This window comes from Trachinotus anak, unplaced genomic scaffold (genome assembly GCF_046630095.1).
Source record: "Trachinotus anak isolate AG129_WGS33_773 ecotype Australia unplaced genomic scaffold, CSIRO_AGI_Tana_v1 ptg000016l, whole genome shotgun sequence".
Classification (NCBI taxonomy): Eukaryota; Metazoa; Chordata; class Actinopteri; order Carangiformes; family Carangidae; genus Trachinotus; species Trachinotus anak.
This window is the reverse complement of record NW_027273867.1, coordinates 19780506-19804170: the sequence shown is the minus strand read 5'-3', so window position 1 is coordinate 19804170 and position 23665 is coordinate 19780506. Positions and strand designations below refer to the sequence as shown.

The 23665-nt window shown below is 41.3% G+C and overlaps 1 protein-coding gene across 7 annotated transcripts; it reads left to right on the top strand.

The window, feature by feature from the left end:
- Positions 1-998: 998 nt before the first annotated feature.
- On the top strand, positions 999-22265 carry ago4 (argonaute RISC component 4). 7 transcript variants are annotated; one of them, XM_071499645.1, is made up of 19 exons: positions 999-1201; positions 8313-8484; positions 8727-8847; positions 9774-9955; positions 10820-10956; positions 11282-11416; positions 12123-12210; positions 12422-12569; positions 13075-13194; positions 13409-13570; positions 15809-15957; positions 16900-17084; positions 17214-17373; positions 17673-17844; positions 17979-18122; positions 18314-18448; positions 18549-18650; positions 19305-19504; positions 20186-20436. In XM_071499645.1, the coding sequence occupies exons 1-19, from the start codon at positions 1183-1185 to the stop codon at positions 20292-20294; spliced, it is 2640 nt and encodes an 879-aa protein (XP_071355746.1). In that variant the 5' UTR covers positions 999-1182; the 3' UTR covers positions 20295-20436. The 7 variants fall into 7 exon arrangements, with proteins under 7 accessions (XP_071355746.1, XP_071355747.1, XP_071355745.1 ...); XM_071499646.1 differs by having other exon boundaries at positions 1000-1201; positions 15824-15957; positions 17673-17853; positions 20186-22265; XM_071499644.1 differs by having other exon boundaries at positions 1000-1201; positions 17673-17853; positions 20186-22265.
- The last annotated feature ends 1400 nt before the right edge of the window (positions 22266-23665 follow it).

Below are 23665 nucleotides of genomic sequence, written 5' to 3'. Positions count from 1 at the left end.
TGTAGGGATAGGTGATAACGTAACATTACTGTTCACTGAATTTGATGAGAATAATTACTTTTCAGATTAAGATTTTGCATATATAACATTTGGTCTATAATAAAACTATTTATTGTAATAGATTAAACTACTCACCAATATAAAGTAGTTAAAATAACTCTGTCATGACCAGTTATATCAGTAGAAAGCTTCTTACACGTTCCTGCATCAGTGATGACTCGTTATATGATAACTACAATAATAAAACACACACAGGACCATGCATTTCCCATTATTATAACTACTTTTACTTTTAATACTTCAGGTAAATTTTATTTGTGATCCTTATGCACTTTTACTTGAGAAAGATATTGATTAATGGACCTTTATTTGTAATGAAGTATTTTACATTGGTGGATTAACTAATGTGTCTGATACAATGGCAAAACTACTTATAAGTACTATAAGTAGTACAAGTAGTACTTTTAAATTTAATAGAAAGAGCAACATCACTGTGGTAATAATCAATTACAATAGTCTGTGCATATTGTAGTATTAGTATTGTAGTATATTAGTATATTATTATGGTTTTTTTAAACAAAGTAAAACAGGAAATTTTAAAGGAAATCATTACAAATCGTTTAAATGGACAAAAAGACAAAACAAATTATATATGTATATATAGATTAAAATAACTGGGCAGTTCCTCTTGGGTTATGCATCATTTTTTATGTCTTAAGTTCTGCATCCGCTGCATTCATTGTGAGCTGTCACCCAAATAAACACCACTGCTTTTCTCTAAACTTTTTATGAATGCATACCCTAACCTTTTTTAACCTAGTGTTTGTATTTACATCCCTTTCTCGTCTTATATTATCATTTTCATTCACGATAACTCTTGAAGATCAGCTTTCCTTTTATTGTCCCGCTACTGAAGTTTCATCGGCCAGTGCAGCAGAGAAAAAATTACGCATGCGCAGAGCGGGTTGAACGGCTTCTAACTGGCGCATGCGCTGTTACAAATCGTCAGAAGCAGCAGCAGCGGTAGTTCAGGTCAGTCGGTCCAGTCAGCAGACATCCACGCATCTATCTATATTCCCTTTTCTTAAATTAGCCACTTTAAGCTTCGCGATACCGCCCCCAATTTCAGCGTCGGTACGGAGCCGCCAGGCCGGGACAGAGACGGAGAGAGAGGCCTCGGCCATGGAAGCGCTCGGACCCGGTAAGAGATTTAACAAACAGAGAGGGAGCGAGTGGCGGCGGAGAGATCGAGCCGTGTGTGGGGCGAGTGTGCGCAGATGCGTCGCTTCACTGGGGGCCGCGGCTTCAGGCGAGGCCTCGACGAGCTGACGGGAAAACAAACCGAGGCCCAGCCCGTGCTGTCCGTGTGCATATGTATGTGTAACTCTATTTACATCGAGTGGAAACCACGTTTCCAGCCCGCACTGAAGGAGTTGGTGTTTTTCATCGGTTTTCCAGTCGTGTCTGCGCGGTTTTATTTACCCGAACCGCGCACGGCTCGTCGTGTCGGGGCTGGCATTGTGTGAGTGGGGATTTAACTAGGACCTTCCTTCTTCCTTCCTTCCGCGTCGTGGTATGTTTACGTTGATGTTTGTTAACGATGCGTTTCTTCCTGGCTACATAACCACCACCTTTTTTTTTTTTTTTCCCCTCCCTTAAAGACAACACATTACCGTCGAAATTTGACAAAAATATCCTTTTTTTTTTTTTTTTTTTTTTTTCTCCTGCCAAACCGTGTAAATTTGAACTATCGCTGTCAGGAACGGCGCGACTCTCCGGGCTGCCAGCGTCCAAGATGACAGCGGTGGGTGGAAATACAAGATGAATGCCAATAAACCACATGTTAAATGAACAGACGTGCGTATTTTGTGGCTCGTAATTTACTGGTGTAACGCGAGGCTGTCATTGGTTTGCCCGCTTCTCCTTGGGCAGGAGCCATGCGCCTGTGAGAGCGCAGCGGGGATGGATGGCGCTTTTTATCGATCAGATCTGCAGTCCAGCTCCATCCATATTATTCACCTCCTATATGAAAACAAAGGCACTTACTTCGCAGCGATGCAGTGATATAATGTGAAAGCATGCAGGGGGAAAGGCAGCCGCACACCAAGCGACACAGTGCGTTTTTATTGTCACATGCAAAACGCAAAATATGTGTTTACCATTTTTTTTTTCCCTTTCGAAGGTAAGCTGTTTTTTCTGTGTGGAAAAACGCCTTTTGATGAATGAGGAATTGAACGCATCTTGCAGAGTAAATCGCCATTTTTGCGTCTGGGGAGAAACTGTTTATTTTTGTCCACACACCACCTCGCCCTCTAGCTCTTGAAGGAATGTGGTTGCATTAGGAAAACAAAGATGTATAATCTGAGTATTGAATTTAATGTGCAGCTGCATTCAGATAAGTCTCACAGGAGAGGCTGTGTGAGAGTCTGAGGGAATGAATAAAGGCAATAATATTGTACAAGCATCCACAGGTGTGTGTGTGTGTGTGTGTGTGTGAGAAAGAGCCCTGGCAGCTTCATTGTCACACATAATCAGTGAAACTCATTAAGTTTTTAATTTACTTGTACTTAACAATTTTAACCAAACTACAATTTTACTAGTGAACTACATTTCATTATAGTATTATTCAATAATTGTCTACCTTTTTATATATGAAGTGTGAATACAGCTTTCCTATCACCTCCATGATTAACACACTGAAAATAAGGACACAGCAATATGATTTTTGTGGCCAGAGAGGGAGGAAAAAAATTTAGTTGCAAAACAGGTTTGTAACTGTTACTGTTTGTTTAACTGTTAGATCATTCAGAAAGCTCTACTTGAAAGCAGAGTTTTGTAATCAAAGTTTTGTGAACGTGCACTTTTAAGCATTTAAGTTTACTGGTACAAACATAAAGGTACAGACTTACAGATTACGGAAATAAAACTGTTTTAAAGCACATCTTTTTGAAATAATACACTATATGATACAAATCCTACTTTTGTTGCTATTTAGACAGTTTTATTCAGAGGTACAATCTTTGAAAAAATAGAATTACAATAAGTTTCATCTCAAAAATCAAGCAAATACTAGCAGCCAAACCACTCTAGGGTGATGCTGCATTGCGCCACAGCTGGATGTCCTGATGTGCTATGGCTCAACAGTAGAGCCTCCTCTGGTTCATTTGTTGGGGATTTCTTCAGAAACATGCACTTTGTGGCTTTGGTGTGGCTGAAATTATTTAGGCCAGGCCTCCAAAAGTTGTGTGTAATGATGTGATGTAGGTCTGGGGTGTCTGCACAAAGCAGCAGGTTAAATCTGTGTGTTTGTTTTTTGTTTCCAAATTTATGAGGTCTAACCATCTGTTTTATGTGGCACGTTCAGATACAAACTGATACAAAGGAAAAGTTGGCACAAATTCATAGATTGTTACAGGAAACATGTAAATGGACTCAAACTGACAACAGTTTGCTTTAGGTTGTGTGAACTGCAAACTGTAGACTTTGCAAAGATGAATCCACTGAAGATGAGACATTTTCAGCTTGAGTGAGAAATTCATGTTTATCCCAAAATACATGACTCCACTTCATGAATATATACAGAGATAGGGGCAAAAGTTTGAGAGTAAAAATAAATGAAACAATTACATTTGATGATAATTTGAGTTTGAGCTGCGACATACAGGCAGCTTTACACTGGCGGGTGGATATTTCAATTTTGTGGTCAGTGCGGCTTTTCTCAGTACATCTATCTTTTCCGCAGCACAGTGTATAGTACCTTAATCCAGGTGATTTGCAGGTGTGGGTGTCAGTGTGCTCCTTGCACAGTGCTGTTAGTCTGACTCATCACCAGGCCAAGCCATCATCCTCATGCTTAGCTTTAAGCCCAGCTGTCTCGCAGCTTGATCACACTGTGGTTACCAGGGACACGCATAGCATTAGTAGGCTCTACCGTGCATGAGTAGCAAACCTCACTCAGCAAATGTGAGTACACTGCACACAATTGACCGGTTTTTAAACATTAGATCAGTGAAGAGAAAAATCGGCGTAGTAAGACAAGGCAGGTGATAATCTTTGTACCGTGTCGTGTTGCTCCTTGAACATGTTGGTGGTCATTTTGGATCCAAGGCTGAAAGATGCACATGGACTACACAAGGAGGAGATAGACTTGTTTACCTCCAGTGCACCAGGAAAAGCAAATTTCACTTCCTCTGTGACTCAAAATAAATGTAGCTCTGTCTCACTTAGAGCAGAAGCATACAATTATGGAGGAAGCTGGCTTGATGGGTTGTTTAAATCGAGCCCTAGATGCCACCTTTTGACAAGCCTGCTGGGTCTCTTTATATGATATCTATCTCTGTTTTAAAATGTTTTATTGATAAGTTATTATGTCTGAGAGAAAATGCTTCACAGACCAGATCAGATTGTCAGCTCAGTGATAATAATCAATAATGCTACAGGGCTGCTAAATGGGTGTATAAAACACACAACTGGCATCCAAATGTAAAGACTAGAGTAGTGGATATCAAATTATGCTTATGACATTCATATGCATGAAAAAGATGGACATCTACAGGAGAGAAGTCGCTTTAAAGAGGGTCTGTTGATGGACATAATGTTCTTTTACACTTGTATAGCTTTAATTTGTAATTAAGTTGTACTGTCTGATGTCAGATAGCCTCATTTTCTCCTATTAGAAGCTGTTGGTTAATTTTTTATGTCTACTTGCCTGTGCCCATCTTTTCCCCATGACAGCTCCCGTCCAGGTTGGGGCTCTAAAATATCCTCATTTGCATGAATGTAGGCCAACGTGTTTTGTTTTTTTTTTCTCCTCCTGTCATTGGAGTGGCAGTACAAAATAATGAAGTGACCCAAGATTCATCTCAAGCATTGCTCAAGTTCCTTACTTGCACACAACATACCAATGCATGTTTGGTTTTTTGCGTAATGTCATCTGGTTAGAGCTAAAAAGATATATGGATCAGTTGGTTGACAGAAAAATAATCTACCATTAACTGTTTTGATAATCAATAAATCATTTCATAAATTTTTCAAGCAACAATAGTAAAAACATGCCAAACAGCCTCAAGTTCCAGCTTTTATCATGTGAGGATTTGCTTCTTCTGGTTGTCATTTATCATTGAAACCTGAATATCTTTGGGTATTTGTCTGTTGGGTGAACAAAACAAGACATTTGAAGATGCCACCTTGGGCCCTGGGTAGTTGTGATTGGCATTTGTTTCACAGTTTTTTGATTAATTGTAAAAATAATGAGCAGATTAATGAAAATAATCCTCAGTTGCAGCCTTCCAGCTGTTAGTTTTTTCCACAGTTTGTTTTTTCAGATTTATCAGCTGCATATTTGTGTTTATTTTCTTGTTCACTTGTTGCCATTTGGTTTCTACACCTAAACTGCCTGAATGGAGAAAAACCACAAACAACAATAGTACAAGTGAGAAACTCATTTAGAGCTGGTTGATTTATCTGTTAGATGATAGACAGACAATAAATCAACAACTGTTCGGGTAATCAAAGCCATCATTTCACTTCACAAAACAATCAAACATGTCCCATTACAGCTTCTCAGATGTGAGAATATGTTGCTTTTCTTTGTCTTCTGTGATTATAAACAGAATATCTTCAGTTTTTGAGGACATCAACTTGGGATAATTTCTGACATTTCTAGACTGAACAATTAATCTGCTTATCAAGAAAATAAATAGTTGATTAATCATTAATGAAAACCCCAGAGGAGGGTGTGGTGGCGTTGACAGCGGCGAGTAGACGGGTTGTAGAGGAAGGATGGGTTTGGGCATTTCACGTTGAGACACTCTACCCACAGCGTGGTAGTGTAGCAGCTGAAGAGGCTATATATAGGTACAGCTCTGTTTTTGGAGAAAGTGGAAGAGGAGGACCTCGAACTCACCCACTGAGCTTTACACACTCACACACACTCACACAGAGTAAAGGCCTTTCTGTACTACCTGCACATGCAGCCAGGGAGAATAAAAAGTAGAAACGCATGTACAAGTCTGTACAATTCAGTACATCTATTACTGCGGATCCTAAAGTCTTAAAAGTATAACATTTTGTGTCCTCAAAAGGCATTAAAGACTTAAATTTATTAAAGTCCTAAATATTTCCCTCTTCAAGATGTTTTTGTAACTGATTGCGAGCTGTCAGGAGATGTTACACACCTATAAACTTAAAGTGGGATTGTTGAACATTGGATTTAATTAACGTGCTAACTGAATTAATCGAGGCGTTGAGTTAATTAATCATTAGGAATTATTGTTCTATACTACCAGGAAGTACTGGAAAAATGTGATATAATGATAAACAGTTTTCCCTACTGGTATGATGCCAAAATATGTATTGAATTGTATTCTGTATATTAGAAAGCTCTTAACTTGCACCACAGGAGTCCTGCAAAATGTCAGCTTGTTGGCTTTATGAAAGATTTTTTTTTTCTGATTGTATGGAAGAGGTCTTGACTCAACTGTATAGAATTTTTTGTGGTCATAATTAGTGGTTGTGGTGTTGTATTTAATTGTACCTCAACGGACATACACAGAATCTTATGTAAACACATTTTCCTTCATGTACAGTTTTCCACACACTTCAACACAAATCACCAGTATGGAAGGAGAAATTAATGTTGCTGGATTACTGTTGAATTGCAGTACACTTGAAAAGTAGTTTGCTTGTGACATAACGCAGAGCTAAACACACAACGTTAAGTTTGCCAGTTTGCAGCATAGCGTAGAGCACTTTGTACGCCTTTTGTTGCTATCAGTAACAAGGCCAGTAGGGCGAAGTAGAGTGAATCATTAGATGATTTTCATCCAAGTCGTGACAAAAAACAGCAGACGTGCAACAAATGGCTTCTTATTTAAGACTTTGTCATAAACAAAATGATTCAGAAAAGCTGAATGACGTTTCAGTCAAGAGGAGGAGGAGGGAGAGGAGGGTGGGTAGGCCTGATAGGGAGCAGGGGAGGAGATGTGGGGCCCAGGCGACATGAGGGCATGTCGGGAAGCGTGTTTTCAGGAAGCGATGGGGAGGGTCCCGATTGTCTGTGTTCTCGCGCTTCACTTGCTAACTGGAGCGTGTGGGTACATGGAGTTCAGGAGGACCCCCGCAGTCTCTAAGCTCTCCGTTGACAAAAGCATTAAGCAGCCTCCTCCAAACTCCTTCAATACTACCAACAAAATATTATTTTAACTATATGTATTTTTTTTTTTGTCTTGGTTATGCTTAATGTGTTGTTCAATGTTTTCCTTCTGTCCCCACTAACCTGTGTTTCCTCTTTGAGCACGTTGCAGATTTTGACAGCATCACATGGCCTCCTGCCATCCATGTTAACGTAAGCGAGTAATGTTGATGTGCGAGGTAGATGAGTCATTATCAGGTTCGCTGCAAGTAGAGGTGGTCGGAGGTCATAATTACATATGTGCTGTTTTTAAACTGGTGGTTAAGGCGTTTGAGACATTGTGCACCTCTGTTGCCTGCCGCTTTTTATGCTGCTCTGTGAGAGTCGCAGGCACCACACCTGCGTTTTGGCACCTGCACGTGCATATACTGTATGCAATGTGTATGTGGGTGAGGTTTGTGTGTGTGTGTGTGTGTGTGTGTGTGGCATGTACTGTGTGTAACAGTAATCCCAGACTCTCTGCGCAGCACCCCCTCCATATGGCCCTGCTGTCTGTCTGTCTGAGAGGCGCTCGGTCTTTGTCTCGGCGTGAGGGGTGGGCGCCCTGTGTGTCTGGGTGGAGCTGGGGGCGGGCTGAAGGATAATTGGAGGTCATTGTTTTGCCAGCCCCCTCGTTGACCCATGTAGGTCAGGGGCCACAGTTGCAGATCAATCAAAGGGTATATGTGCGCCTCTGTGCCGTGAGGCCATTTCAGTGCATTCAAGCAGGTGTCACTGATGAGATGGTTTGCAACAAGCTTGGCGTTACGCCGCACGCATTCATCTTTCAAATCTGACGTTTAATGGAGAGACAAACGCTCACTCTCACCGTTGCCACCCGTGTTCCAGTACAAAATAAATGCTAAACATGCTTTGTTTGAAACTTTGTGGAAGGTTGTTCACCAGAGTCTAGATCCTATACTAAGAGGAGGAAAAGCACTAATGTTGTCTGTATTTACCATTTAAAATAAAGACAGTTACTGATTCTTGTGCTAAGTTGTGATGATTGCGATGTCATTGTCAAAAGCCCATTTGAGCCCCGAGCTGGTGCTTATCGTTCATTTTCCTGTAGAGAATCATTGTGGAACTGCTGAGATGTTGCATATTAAATTAGCCCCTTTTTTCTCCTCCCTCTCCCCAGGCCCGCCCGCCCCTACCTCTCTGTTTCAGCCTCCGCGGCGTCCCGGCCTCGGCACGGTGGGGAAACCCATCCGGCTCCTTGCCAACCATTTCCAGGTGCAGATTCCCAAGATTGATGTCTATCACTATGATATCGACATCAAGCCTGAGAAACGGCCTCGGAGGGTCAACAGGTAAGATAAGTCAGTTTTTAGCAGATTTTTTTTTTTCTTGGGGATAATATGACTTTTGAAATGCCAGTTGCATCTGTAGCCGTTGTAACCACAAACTGCTACAAGGTTTTAGATCGTAGTAAGGGGGCAAATAAGGAAAGATAGGCATTTTGCTATATTGCACTATGAAACTTAACATCTTATATTGCCTCCAACTTGTATGTCTGTGTGTGTCTGACCATCCTGTTGCCTCTGCCTTCTAGGGAGGTGGTCGACACCATGGTGCGGCACTTCAAGATGCAGATCTTTGGAGACCGACAGCCTGGCTACGACGGGAAGAGGAACATGTACACAGCACATCCACTGCCAATAGGGAGAGACAGGGTTGGTGTCTCAAACGCTTGATTTTAAGAACGCTTGTTTTCAAGAACCCAAACCAGATGATTTCATATTTTAGGAGGTGACAGGCTGTAAAATGGTTTAGTGGATTAGGTTGAGCAGGCAGATTAGATGTATGTAGATTTGTGATTGGTTCGTTGCTATCTTGAATTACAGATTAACCTGGAAAATCTGGACCAAGAATGTGAGACCACTAATACTTCAAAAAGAAAATACAACTACAGACAGTCATAGGCTCAAACATCTTCAAATATTCTGGCTGCTGCATTAACCCTTTCACGAGAGACGTTGGTGTCTGACCTCTAAACTTTCTCTCGGAGCCTTTCTCTCTTTGAGTCTGAACTTACACGAAAACATTAGAATATTGATGTTTAAATACAGTAGTTGAAAAAGTCTTGAAAAACATTAAGTTGTCTGTGTTTTGTTTTTGTGACTTTATGTAAATTTACCACCAGACAGAAAATGTAGCCATGATTGCCATATACAATATAGTTAATAGTAACCAGAGTGAAGTGACAGTTAAGCTTCCTTGTTTTTAAAAATCTGAATGCTTAGCAAAAGCATTAAATGTAACATTAAAAAATCTATTATTCAAGTTGCACGACTTACATTTCTTTCCCTCATAAACAGAATTAAGTATTTTTTTTCTTAGCTGGTTTGCAGGTGCCCTAGTGAAATGTTTTAATGCTGCCTCATCTTTTGTCATTTCAAAGGTAAATTGATACGCCAGGGATTCTTAGGTGTTGCTCTCTTCTTTCAGTCCACTTTGTCTTGGATACATATCTGTTTCTGTCACCTGTTCTTCAATCAATTTCTCTTCACTTGACTTTTGTCTGCCTTGCTCCCTTTGTCCTTCTCCCCTCCCTCTCTGTCTTTGCCTCCCCCCCCCCCCCCCCCCCCCCCATCTGTAGGTGGATCTGGAGGTGACCCTGCCTGGCGAGGGGAAGGATCAGACGTTCAAGGTGTCCTTGCAGTGGGTGTCCGTGGTCAGTCTTCAGATGCTGTTGGAAGCCCTGTCAGGCCACCTTAACGAGGTCCCCGAAGACTCTGTTCAGGCTCTGGATGTCATCACACGCCATCTGCCTTCCATGAGGTACCGCCATCCATCCGTCTGTGACACATCAGCCACATTTTCACATGCGGTGACAGAGTTATTGCGTTTCATCTTTAATTCTTCTGTATTACTTAATTTCCTGCTGTCACACGTCTCCCTGGTGAAATCAAATCTGACTCTGTCATGGGTTTGTCTGTCCATAGTTCATTACAGTAGTATGGAAACATTTTCATGGAATTGGCTCAGTTACATCAGCTTTTTTTTTTTTTAACATTTATGCAACAACTGAACTATAGTGCACTGCTTTCGACACATTTCAGCTGAAACCTAAATGAATCTTCACATTGTCCGTGTTTACTTTAGCTTACACACCAAATTTACTTTTTTTTTTTTATTCACTCCCGCATTATGACAAACTCTGTTGTATTTATATTTTTGATATGGTATTGACCTGGTGTTGGCTTTTTGTGTATATATATGTCTAACTACTAGATCAGTTCCAGACACACAAATAATATATTTTTCCCCCAGAGTTGTTAGATTTGATACGCTTGTTATGCATACACTGGGCATGCTGCATGTGTCCAGCTACACCAAAATTATTCATTTCATTCAAAATTCAGCTCATTTAAAATAATTTTTATTTTATAGGGATATATAAATATAATGGTAACCAAGGCCACTATCCTACTTCATAATTGTCAGTCAGTCAACATAGATTCAAACAAACTTGATGACTGAAAAGTTTATCATTCCATGGCTTCAGTTTTATAGAAATAAGATGGGAAATCCATGTTATTGTGTGATGCAGTTCCAGTTCAGAATTTGTGGTCACTTAAGCAGAACTCCCAATTCGCTCTGACGATGGTGTACGAGATTGATCCTCTGTGTTTGTGCATGCAGGTACACTCCAGTGGGGCGTTCGTTTTTCTCCCCTCCGGAGGGATATTACCATCCTCTTGGTGGAGGCAGGGAGGTGTGGTTTGGTTTCCATCAGTCTGTCCGTCCTGCCATGTGGAACATGATGCTCAACATCGATGGTAAGACCTGAATTGAAATGATCTGCTTCAGTGCTGTGGCTGATTTTAACTCTGAATCCATTCATAAAAACACCTTGTGTGTCACTATACCTGTTGTGTACTGTATCTGGTTGTCATCTCATGTAGCTCATGCAACTGATATGATGAATCTTGCTTAATTAAATCTCACTAGCTTAATACTCTGCTTAACATTTAATGTATTTTCTATGCACACAGTCACTGACAATCAGTAAATGATTGATTATTTTGAAAAAAAACATCACATTTGTGTTCCTTCTGTGCCCACGCTGTTGATAAATAACATCATATCTCTTTTACCCCACAGTGTCAGCCACTGCTTTCTACCGTGCTCAGCCTGTAATAGAGTTCATGTGCGAAGTGCTTGATATCCAGAACATCAATGAACAGACCAAACCCCTGACGGATTCGCAACGCGTCAAATTCACCAAGGAAATCAGAGGTGGGTACTTGTCACCAGCACACATACAGAAAATTTGTTCATTATGTGACTTGCAAAGCTTTGGATTTACCAGAGTAGAGGAGGGCTAGTGTTAACAGGCTTTCACACATTGTACACAACTTGTATGAGTCGATGTGTATCCAGTTCACTGCAGGGATTACATGTAGGTGTGAGCCTGCGAGGCAAATGCATGTTTGTTTTCATGCAGTGTCAAAAACCTAAAGAAACTGCACCTACTCATGACTGTATATGCACTGTTTAATCTCCACCAATATATATCGGTCTCTTTTTGTCTTCATTTCTGCTATTGTTACAACACAAAGAGCCACTAAAGTAACCTTGCAGGAGCTACTTGTGTTTTCAGAGTGTTTTTTTTTTTTTTATATATATACAATGAGGCACTTGTAAACTGTCTCCATTCTCCTTGTGGTTTGTCTATTTGAGTTATGACAAATGTCTGAAATGCAACTGCAGAGAGCTGTAAGGAAAAAAAAGGAAAGAAAAAAAACTGTCTACACATCCGGCTGCCCTGTCATCTTTTTTATTTCTTTATCTTTACCATGGCCTGAACATGCCCGCAGAGGAACAGAAGCGTACAACCCCAACCAGCTAAATTTAAAGATATCAAAATATTTGAGATGGCAGTTGGCGACAGAGGGGGTCCTGCTTATTTTCATAATTTTGCTTTCTTGTGTGTTTCGAGCAGGCTTGAAAGTTGAGGTCACACATTGTGGTCAGATGAAGAGGAAGTATCGTGTGTGCAATGTCACACGTCGACCTGCCAGCCACCAAACGTAAGTGCCATTCTTGCGCTCATCAGTTTATTCATCCTCACATCTCAGCAAAGCCAATGTTATATGTGTAGTGCAGTGTACCAAAAAGTCCTAACATTGTAAAGGATATCAAATCTAATTGAAATCAATGCAACTTTAATCATGTTTTCCTTTTTGTGTTTTTGTTTTACACTCTCATTGGACTTTACCAACGTATTCCATTTATTCACAGGTTCCCCTTACAGCTTGAGAACGGCCAAGCCATGGAGTGCACTGTAGCTCAGTATTTCAAGCAGAAGTACAACCTGCAGCTCAAGTATCCACATTTACCATGTCTGCAAGTAGGACAGGAACAGAAGCACACCTATCTTCCCCTGGAGGTGAGAAACAAGCTTCAGAGTTTGAATTATACAATGACGATCGAAACTAGCTAACATTAGTTAGATTAACTGTAACTTAAGGCTAAAGTAAGAAACTAGCTAACATTAGCATTAGTAGATTCTTGACACACCCTAATTCAGAAACTTTGACAATTAAAAAAGTGATGTGTATTAAACAAGCTGGGTAGATTAAGTAGTTAACTTTGGGTACTGCTACTTAAATTTACTAACATGGCAGAGGAGGTGCTCTTCTAACATCAAGGTTAAGAAATGGTATGATCCAATTTAAGGGTGGTATAAATAATATCACGATTCCTCTGGGTGTAAACATGATGGTCTTGATCACCTCCCCACCAGTCCCCCCGTAAATCAAATCCTGGTTTTCATAGTGCCTTTCATCTCCTACAGCCACTTTCTCCCTTTTAATTTCCCAGAGTTTTTCCTCTAATCTGATTTTGTGTAATTGATGAAAAATGTTTTGTTTTGTTTTTTTCCTGCTCTGTAGGTCTGTAACATTGTAGCGGGCCAGCGCTGTATCAAGAAACTGACGGACAACCAGACATCCACCATGATTAAAGCTACAGCTCGCTCAGCCCCCGACAGACAAGAAGAGATCAGCAGACTGGTGAGCGCCGTTCCCCTCTTGTGATTGGAACAAGAGAAGCAGCTGGAGTAGCTAACATCTGGTGTAATGTTTGAAGCTTTAGTCGCTTCTTTGAACTCAGGCTTGCTCTCTTATGTTCAGTAATAGAGAAACATAGAAGAATATACTTTTTTAGCAGTTCATGTAAAGTTCTCTCCCTTAATCCCACTTCTCCTCATCACCCTTTTTTCCCCAGGTCAAAAGCAACAGCATGGTCGGGGGCCCGGACCCTTACCTGAAAGAATTTGGCATTGTGGTGCACAATGACATGACGGAGGTTACGGGGCGTGTTCTCCCAGCGCCCATGCTGCAGTATGGGGGCCGGGTGAGTACAGACACAGGGAGGGACTGTGGCAGGGTGAGTACTGGGCAGGGGCTGCACTCTTGGGGCGCAAGCCTGACCGTGAACACACAGGGTGGGGGGCATGACTGAGTGAATGCTGGGACATGGGGGAAGTTCCAGGTTTGCAGAGGTCACTAATCATAAGGATGAGATATGTATGAGCTAAATGATTTCTGATAATTGGATACATTCTTATCAAAAAATTGATTGAGAAGTGGATTATTTTGGCCATAGCTAATTTGACAGTAATGAATATTCAGAATGGTTAAAAAGAGGCTGCTATCTGAAGCAAGGTTTATATTGCACAGTATTCCCATAACATGCAAGATTAACTAGAATTTTAATTGATGTGATTAATTCAGGTGGTGACTAGATCCGGTATTCAACTTTGAAATATGCAGACCTAAAAGATCTGGAGCTTGCCCTTTGTTATAATCCTGTGGTGCATCTCAGCAGTCAGTGCAGTGCGTGCAATCTTCCTTTTTTAAAATACTCTTTCCCTTCATTGACACAGCTTGTAAGCATGTAAATGATATTACGGTGCACGTAGATGAGGGCTTGGCTTTTCACTTGTCACATTCAGTAGTGTCAGTGTAGGTGGAGGAAATGAGACGAGGAGCTAGTTGCTGCAGACTGCTGAGATTCACCCACTGAATGTCAAATCAGCCGATCCAGACTGGATGGTTCATACAGAGAAGTGTAAAGATTTTCTGAGCAGACTTGTATGGACCTGAGAGGCAATCAACTGCAACTAGCTTGTCAACAGAGGACATAACTGAGAGAATCTTTTATCCATTGTTTGCAAAAACTCTCACATTAGTACCTGGTTCCAAGGTTTGAGAGGCTGAATTGGGATTCAAGGATTGTGTGTAAGGGGGGGAATGGATGTTGCCATCAGAAGGACGATAAGACTCATAACCACCCAGCATCAAAGTAAAACCTGTCTAAAATATTCACTAAAGCCTGTGGAGTGAATTTAACTTCCTCTCGCATCTGAAAATCAAGAGGCTAATATAAATACTACAGGGGCTGGAATATAACTCTCCAATCAGATCTAGCGTTTAATGATTCTGCTAAGATGAGATGAAACTTTAATGATCCCTGTGGGGAGATTGGCTCAGTCTTTGGCTGGGGCTCTGTACTTCACTGAAAATTGTTCCTGAGAATAAAAGCAGATAGTTGGTTTAAAAAAAAAAAAAAAAAAAAAAGCCCACTCCTGCACCAATGCCAAGCCTAAATCCCACTATTGACTGCCTGAACTGTACGCCACTTAATTTAGGATCCTATCACCACACACTCTCTTTCTGAAAGGCTTGGCCACTTGCCTGCTGGGATATCGAGTCTAATCGGCTACTGGTGAAATGCCCTTAAATGTAGACTGAGAGCGTTTCCCATTTCTGTGATCACTTGGTTTGAATGAAACACACGCTCACTCTTCATTTTATTCAATGGCATGCTGGCGTTGATGTACATACAGTCGTATCAAAGTATTCATGACAACAAAGATGAACACTCCCTGATGAGCCTGTATGCACAACGTGTGAGATGGGAAAGGCTACAGTCTGGTTCCTGTGTAACATTCACTGTGATGACATGTTTTATATGCTGACTATCATCTGTTTGGTAGTTTTAAATCCTGTAGCTATGACCACTTTAAAGACTTTTGAGATCTTATAATGAGATGGAGAAGCTCTTAACTTTTCTTGGCATGCCACACTCAAGTAGTTCATTGTGGTCACTTGTTTTGAAGAATGAAAGCTCTTAATGGTCTTTGGCAAATCCTGTTAACTTAAATGAAAGTCACTGCCCTTTGAATTTGTATTCATGAACATACTCAAAGCAGGAGCACTCACCTAATGATGTCTCTTTGAGTAGATACAGTACTGTTGTTCGCTATTCTTGTCTTATATAGGAAGATCCTGGATATTTATGTGCAATAAGAAAGGGAGCCTTTCTCTTGTAAACAAGCCTCACAATGTTTGGCTGAAAGTGGATGTCTTGTACAGAATATCACACCTTTTTAATACCTCTATACCAAACCAAAAAACGTGAAACTGGTACAAATATATCAAACCAGACTTTCAATATGTTTACAAGACTTTTTGTGCACAGTCTAAACAATGTACGGTGGGTCTGGGTGGGATTTTAATGCATGTTTGTCAGCAAATGGAATGAAAATCAAAGTGTGGGTTGGGTTGTATGTAGTACCTTTTGTGTTGGCTCATCCAACCGGGGGGTTGACTAAGAGAGTAGGGACTCTCTCCACAGAATAAAACCGTGGCCACGCCCAACCAGGGCGTGTGGGACATGAGGGGGAAGCAGTTCTACGCTGGAATCGAGATCAAGGTTTGGGCTGTGGCTTGCTTCGCCCCACAGAAGCAGTGTCGGGAGGACCTGCTCAAGTGAGTCATGGACTTTTGTCATGTGGCCTTGTTGAGACTTGTTTCAGAAATGTTTTTAACAAGGACAAGGGAAGGTGGCAAAATAAGGCAAATAAAGTTTAGTCACATAAAACACACACAAACCTTATTGAGGGATGGCAGCACATCAGTCAGTCTGTCCACCACATGGTGCAGACTGAAATATCTCGCCAAATAAAGCATACATGGCATGACATTTTAATACAGATACTCATACTTCCAAGGCAAAGCAATCTTAATGACTCTGTTGATCTCCTGACTCCTCCAGTGCCACCAGCAGGTTGACATTTGTGTTTCATAATGAAATATCTTGGCAGCTGGTGGATGGATTACAGTGGAATTCGTTGCAGACATTTATTATCACAAAATTTATTCCCATCAGACTTTACTGCACTTTTTGTTTTTAATGTTACATTGCACGTCAGCAAATGTTAAGATACTAAAATTACTGAATTTAATGATGAAACGAGAAGAAACGTTTGAACTTCTCATTTAATTACTGGTGGTGTATAAGGATGGAGGAGCCACAGGACCTGAACTGTTTCTGCATTTACCAATATTCACAAATTATTTGCTTGCAACTTTATTATAATTTTTTTTTTTTTTTTTTTTTTTTTTTTTTTTTACACCAACATTTTGGCTAATTATTACATCTATGTCACCCAAACAGCTAAAGATGAAAAACACATTTTAACTCTTAATATTTATTTCACAGTTTGTTTTTCTTTGCAATGAGCATTACCTGCCTGCACAGGTGATAATGAGGCTGCAGACTTATTGTAATCTGCAGACACAATGAACCTGCATATATTTAGAAAATCTACACATCCCTGCTGAATTAAATTGTTTTTAGATGGTCTCTGTTTATGCTTATACTGCGGATGACCTGCTGATTTCTGATTAGCTTTTAATGCTTTTCACTAGGAGCTTCACTGACCAGCTTCGAAAGATCTCAAAGGATGCTGGGATGCCCATTCAAGGCCAGCCATGTTTCTGTAAATACGCCCAAGGAGCTGACAGTGTGGAGCCCATGTTCAAGCACCTCAAAATGTCTTATGTCGGGCTGCAGCTGATTGTGGTCATTCTGCCTGGCAAAACACCTGTCTATGGTAAGAAACTGAAGTTGAAGAGGATCTCATTAGTTGGACGAGCTTAGTTTTTTGATTATACGGATAATTAATCAATTTCAACAAAATTTCTGTGATAATGATCTTGGTCATCTCCGTCTTCATCCGCAGCTGAGGTGAAGCGGGTGGGCGACACTCTCCTCGGCATGGCCACCCAGTGCGTCCAGGTGAAGAACGTAGTGAAGACGTCCCCTCAGACCCTCTCCAACCTCTGCCTCAAGATCAACGCCAAGCTGGGAGGCATCAACAACGTCCTGGTGCCTCATCAGAGGTCAGCATGGATTTTGTAATTTCCTTGTTGTGCTCCAGATGGGAGTGTGGAATGCTTCTTGGCTTTGAATGCTGGAGATTCATGAGATTTTTTCTAAATACAGATAATCTGGTGCTTCTATTCTGAGAATCTCGAGTAATAAATATCTTGTTGGCTTCTAACTTTGTACGATAATATTTTGATCTTTTTGTCCTCATGTGTGCTAGTTTTTGTTTTGACACTGAATAAGAAATATGATGTACAGGCCTGTGATGAAAAGTTTTTTTCTTCCTTTGGTGTGCGTCCTGTTCTTGGTGCAGGCCCTCTGTGTTCCAGCAGCCGGTCATCTTTTTAGGTGCTGATGTGACACACCCTCCAGCAGGTGATGGAAAGAAACCGTCCATCGCGGCGGTGGTGGGCAGCATGGACGGCCACCCCAGCAGATACTGTGCGACAGTGCGAGTCCAGACGTCTCGACAGGACATGTCCCAGGTTACTTCGGTCTGTGTGTAGCTCAGCTAAAACGATCAGTCCATTAACTGACTGGGTGCAAAAACCTGCAGTTTTCTGTGTTTCTGTGAACCGTCCTGAGTCCCAGTCTAAACCAGATGTTACTGTGTCTACAGGAGCAACTCTTCAGTCAGGAGGTCATCCAAGACTTGACCAACATGGTGCGGGAGCTGCTCATCCAGTTCTACAAGTCCACACGCTTCAAGCCCACACGCATCATCTATTATCGTGGCGGCGTGTCTGAGGGACAGATGAAACAGGTGAGAGATGGGCAGTTATTTATATACTCGTCTCCAGCTTATTCTGTTTTTTGGAGTTCAAGTCCCAAATGTAATTTATGAGGCACGAGTGGCAGCTGTGACTCAATAAAATAAGCACAGATGCACAATATGTTGACGCAGGTTGTATAGGGTGCCTTCCAAGTGTATGCATGTTTTTTGTGTATCTTCAGGTGGCATGGCCAGAGCTGATAGCCATCCGCAAGGCATGTATCAGTCTGGAGGAGGACTACAGGCCGGGCATTACCTACATCGTGGTCCAGAAACGTCACCACACTCGTCTGTTCTGCTCTGACAAGGCTGAGCGGGTCAGTGGGAGCTCACCCTGCCATGACATGTGATATTATGATGTTCTACTGTGCAACACTGCTTTGTATTAACTGTTATCTCACTGATCATTCACTTTAGGTTGGGAAGAGTGGTAACGTCCCAGCTGGCACCACAGTGGACAGTACCATCACACACCCGTCCGAGTTTGACTTCTACCTGTGCAGCCATGCTGGGATTCAGGTGAGAGATACAAGCTCACACACTGTTTACAGATGATGATCTCACTTAAAGTGGATGCTAAATAGAACGTCTCAGCCTGAGAAGAATTCAAGCGCAGCTTTGAATTGTCTCCAGCTCTCTCCACTTGTTTCTTTCCCAGCTTTGAAATAGTGCAGGGATTTGGCACATTTACACACAATAAAATACAAATTATGGTTAAAACCCATCATTTCAGTGGAAATTGTCTTCAAGGGTACGGCAGTTTTGCTCTGTGGTTATGTCATTACGCTGTAATGATGCGTAATGACAATAAACGGCTTTTGGATGCCTGTTTGACCCATCAGATGGTTTGGCTGTTGTCCAAAGTGATACACTCCCCACAAATCTTTTCATAAACCCCCCCCCCCTTCACATTTAAAAGACGGCTGTAAACAAGACACTTGCTGTGTCTGTAAAGATACAGCACATAAATCCAGCTCTTAAATTGCTCCTTAGCTCACTCACTGCCAAACCTGATCTGAACATTTCATTGCTCGGTGGCTGGTGTGATTCAGAAAAAACAAATGTTTTTTTCTGTCAGTAGGTAAATGCAGTGCACCTCATCAGATTGCAAATTTTCACAAAGTCATCACCACAGTATTGACATGTAAGTAATTATGTTCCATGCCTCCTCAGGGAACCAGTCGTCCCTCCCACTACCACGTCCTGTGGGATGACAACTGTTTCACGGCCGACGAATTGCAGCTCCTCACCTACCAGCTGTGCCACACCTACGTCCGCTGCACTCGTTCCGTCTCCATCCCAGCACCGGCCTACTACGCCAGGCTAGTGGCTTTCCGAGCCCGCTACCACCTGGTGGACAAAGACCATGACAGGTGAGGAATTCCTGGATAGTTGTGCTAAAACTGGAGGAATAATACATCTGTGCACTGTTTGACACCATTTGAAACACCTACAGTGATTGTCCTGTGATGGGATAATATGCTCAAAATATTCAATACCATAATTGCTTAGACCACTTAACCACTTTTGATGAAGCTTAGAGGAATGATGTCATGTGTGTACACATCTCAGTTTTTTTAAACATAAGCCTGTCACTCAGGACCTTCCTGGAACTGGTGAATGTTGTGACGTTCATGTGAAGCTCAAGGATTTATTGTAATATCTTACTTTTAACTTATTATACAATCAGGCGCCTCTACACTGAAGAGAGTTGCTTTTTAAATTTGTAAATTTCCTAAAATAATTGTTTTCTGGTTTGTGTATGTTTTGGACATAATTCCAAACATAATTTCTAATAATCTAATTTGTAAGCGCTTTGTGGTGTTGTTTTATACAGACGATATGTTAAAAAAAGGTCTACTTATTTAGGAGGAAAAATGAGAGGAAGCTCTCTGGATTGACCCTAGGCCACGAGAGTAAACATACGTGTCCAGAGTCAAGAAACTGAACCACTAAGTTTTCGCCTCTCGAATGTTCATTTCCTGCATTTTTGTAATGCGATATTATTCCTGATGGAGTCAGGGAGTGAACCCTGTCTTTCCCTTCCTTTGCAGTGCTGAAGGCAGCCACGTGTCGGGCCAGAGTAACGGCCGGGACCCCCAGGCTTTGGCCAAGGCAGTTCAGATCCACTATGACACCCAGCACACCATGTACTTCGCCTGAGCTTGCGAGCACGACAGCCAGTCCATCCGCGGATTCCCCTTCTTTCTGTCCTTTTATCTCTCTTTTTTTTTTTTGCCAGTCTCTCTCTTCTCCCATCTCTCTCTCCTTGTAGTCTGTCTCTTTCTCTTCAAACTCACTCTACATTTTCTGAATCTGCACCAAAGCGGCTCTTGGACAGGAGAATCTGCTGTGTCTCGATGTCCAGCAGTTTCTGTTTCACGGAACAATCTCCAACCAGCGTTCCCAATCGAGCTGCCTTTCTAACCAGCAATCCAGCACCGTGAACCCCGAGGGTTCCCAGTGCACAAACGGAAAAAAAAAATAAAAATGAAAAAACAAAAACAAACCATACACACACATACTATAAGTTGAGCCATTATTTTTAGTTTGTTTTTGTTTTTTCTATTTGAATGTCTGCACTCTTGTGTTTGTAAGATACACTGAGCACGGGAGTGGATTGGCACAATCTGTGTCAGCGCAGCTCTTCAGCTCTCCCAGCTAAGCAGGACTCTTATCTACTTTTACCTCAAAGCCCCTTTGGGCAAAATCTGTCACAAGGTCTTGGGTTTATTGGGTAGTGGGGAGGGAACTCTACATGAAAAGAGATGGAGGGGAGTTGACCTTTTGAGAATGATATATATATTTTTTTCCTTTTTATGAGCGTGTGTTTTAACTTTTTCTCCTTTACAGTCTTTTACAAGCGAGGTGACCAGGGTGTCCATGCCCATTATTAATTTCCTCCCATTTTAACAAAGAATACGCAAGTCTGTATGTGTGTGAATGTGTGTGCGTGTGTGTGCGTGTGTGTTTGTGTGTGCATCTCTGTATATACATGTACTGCTGTATGAGAGTGTGTGTGTGCGCGCGCACGTGTTTCATGGCAGGCCACTGAATTGTAAAGGGAAATCAAGGAGATAACTGCTGTAAATGCCTCAGATTTGTTTTTATATTCACACATACAGTACAAATAAGCATATATTTACATCTATAGAGCAACTTTGAGACATATGACTTAAACTAGCCTCATGGTGGCTGGTGGTGGGTATTTGTAGCAGTCCTGGGTCACTTATTAATTGAAATGCTTTGAGTTACGTTTTGAACATCTGTGCATTGCAAGATGGGTGGGATTTGCACCTTTGGGAGCCAGCTGCTCCTTTGTGCCTCAAAACATCATTTGAATCCCAGGAAAAATAAGTAGCTTGATCCATTTCATGTGGTAAGTGAAGCTAGGTCTGATGTGTAGCAGTAGCAACTGTGGTCTGGCCTGTGACTGGCTCAGCATTGGGACCTGTTGAATGGCTGAAGGCATTAGACACAGAGTATGGTCTTATCAGCCTTGCTTTCTGTGTGAAAAAAGCAGGATCTTATTTTTCCTTGGACCTGATTATCCGAAAGATTATATGATGACACTGCTGGACGTTGCTTTTGGTTTTTTTTTTCGTGAGTTTTGTAGTTTCAAGGGCCGGAAACCAACATAGTTTTTTGAGGTCTCCTTTGCTAATACTGGCCAACTCATTGCACTGACCCGGGACGCTAGGCAAGCAACAGAGGGCACTCTCAATCTCTCTTACCTTTATGCATTTATACATATGAATCAACAAAGCAGATTTGTAAAAGTTTAATATAAGATGTTTTGTGGTTATCTTAAAACTGTTGTTTAGAATTAGTAGTTTACCATTGATGTTGTTGTTGTTATCGTTGTTGTCAATGTTGTTACTATTGTGATGAAATTTTAAGGATGGCAGCAAAGCCAGTTATATAGTTACTAGTGCGACTTCAGGAATAGACTTCGGTTGTTGAGCTGCAGGTTAAGGAGTAGAGCTTTGAGTTGGAAACATTTTTTGTAGCATTCTGGCTAATGGTGAGAAGAAGTAGGCCCCAGGATGGATGAATTCATGCTTCCTCTGTAGGTTCTGATGTGGGTAAAGCTTAGTGGCAGACTTAAGGTGTTGTGTAGCACTCCAACTGGTTTGACAAATCTGCCGCGGTGTATATCACTTGGCTGACATCGGTTGGTTTTGATCAGATAGTTGGAGACAATCAGGGATTGTAATCAGAGTGAACCTAGATTAAGGGATTTGTTAAAAAGCAGTTTGCGATAGGCAATGAGTTGAATTTTTAGACTTTTTAAAAATGGTTTCTATTACTCTGTGTGTATTTGAAGTATACCCATCTTAAAGTCTCTACTATTTAACGGTGTTTGTTTCCTATTTTTATGCATTTTTAACACTGGATTAAATGAATTGACAATAAGCATTAGCACTGCCCTGGGACCCCCTGTACAAACTCAGCAAACTGTTACCAGAGGAAAAATATGGTGATGTGACGTGGTGACGGTTGCACACGTGGTGCCCCCTGGTGTTGCTGGTGTTGCGATTGGATAAAGATGCAGGACAGAGGGTTGGGAGAAACAGTCGGCGTTCACGCCTCATCAGGGGGGGACAGCTCAGTGAAAACCCTTTTGTAATAAACCACCCGTAAAGCAGCAGGTTTACTATGAATGAGTTTGAGCACCTGCCTGTTGAAGGCGTGGGCGCTGGCATCGGCCGAGAGCAGAGAAGCAGTAAATGAGGTGGACTGGTGGGGAGGTGGGGGGATTGGGAGGGTGTTGTCCAGGCATTGCATGCAATAAGTTTTACTGTTTAAAGGGGGCAGATCAGTTCTTCAAACATGCACTAGTTTTACCATGCCAGGTGGGCTTTGATTGAATATTCATCTGGCACCTCTAATAGGAAATGATTTGATGTTTAAAATCACATTATTTGATCATTGAACTCCAGTCAGATAAAGGATTTCTCCTTGTTTGTAACCTGACATTGCAAAGCAATATAAACCCAGCTCTAGTTTTCAAATGTGGAAAAACAAAGCTATAATTCTACTCATTGTGGTTGTTGGTCTACTCTCGCTATTGTCTCTGTACCTTTTCTTTTTTTAATTTTTGGTTTATTTTATTTGCTTGTATCAATCAGTGGGAATGTGCATTTGGTGGAATAGTTATGTAGGCTTTAGACCATTTTCTTTTAAAGTAACAAAATTTAGACTTTGCTCGCCTGCATGCCAGAGTATTGTCCTTTTTTAAAAAAAAAAAAAGAAAAAATCTTTTTGGAATCATATTTATTATGAGAAAGAAAAATATAAATGCTTTTTTTTTTTTTTTTTTTTTTTTTTGGGGTAAATGTTTATCAACTTAGTGGGACTGTTTTAGGCTAGCAATATTTGTCCAGTCTCTCTAAGATGTATTTTAAAGATTCCTACACAAACGTCAGTAATTTGGGAGGTACAAGCTATTTTCTGAGACGAGGGGGGGGCCGGCTCTTTGCGTCGTGTTCAAATTCAAACGAGGTACTTTCTTCAAAGCTGGACCCGTTAAA

What these genes read in the sequence shown, in the direction of transcription:
- ago4 (XM_071499644.1), top strand. An exon ending in CGGCCTCGGAGGGTCAACAG is followed by an intron (nt 8,485 to 8,726) that starts GTAAGATAAGTC and finishes TCTGCCTTCTAG; the next exon opens with GGAGGTGGTCGACACCATGG. An exon ending in CAGGGAGGGACTGTGGCAGG is followed by an intron (nt 13,571 to 15,808) that starts GTGAGTACTGGG and finishes CTAAGAGAGTAG; the next exon opens with GGACTCTCTCCACAGAATAA.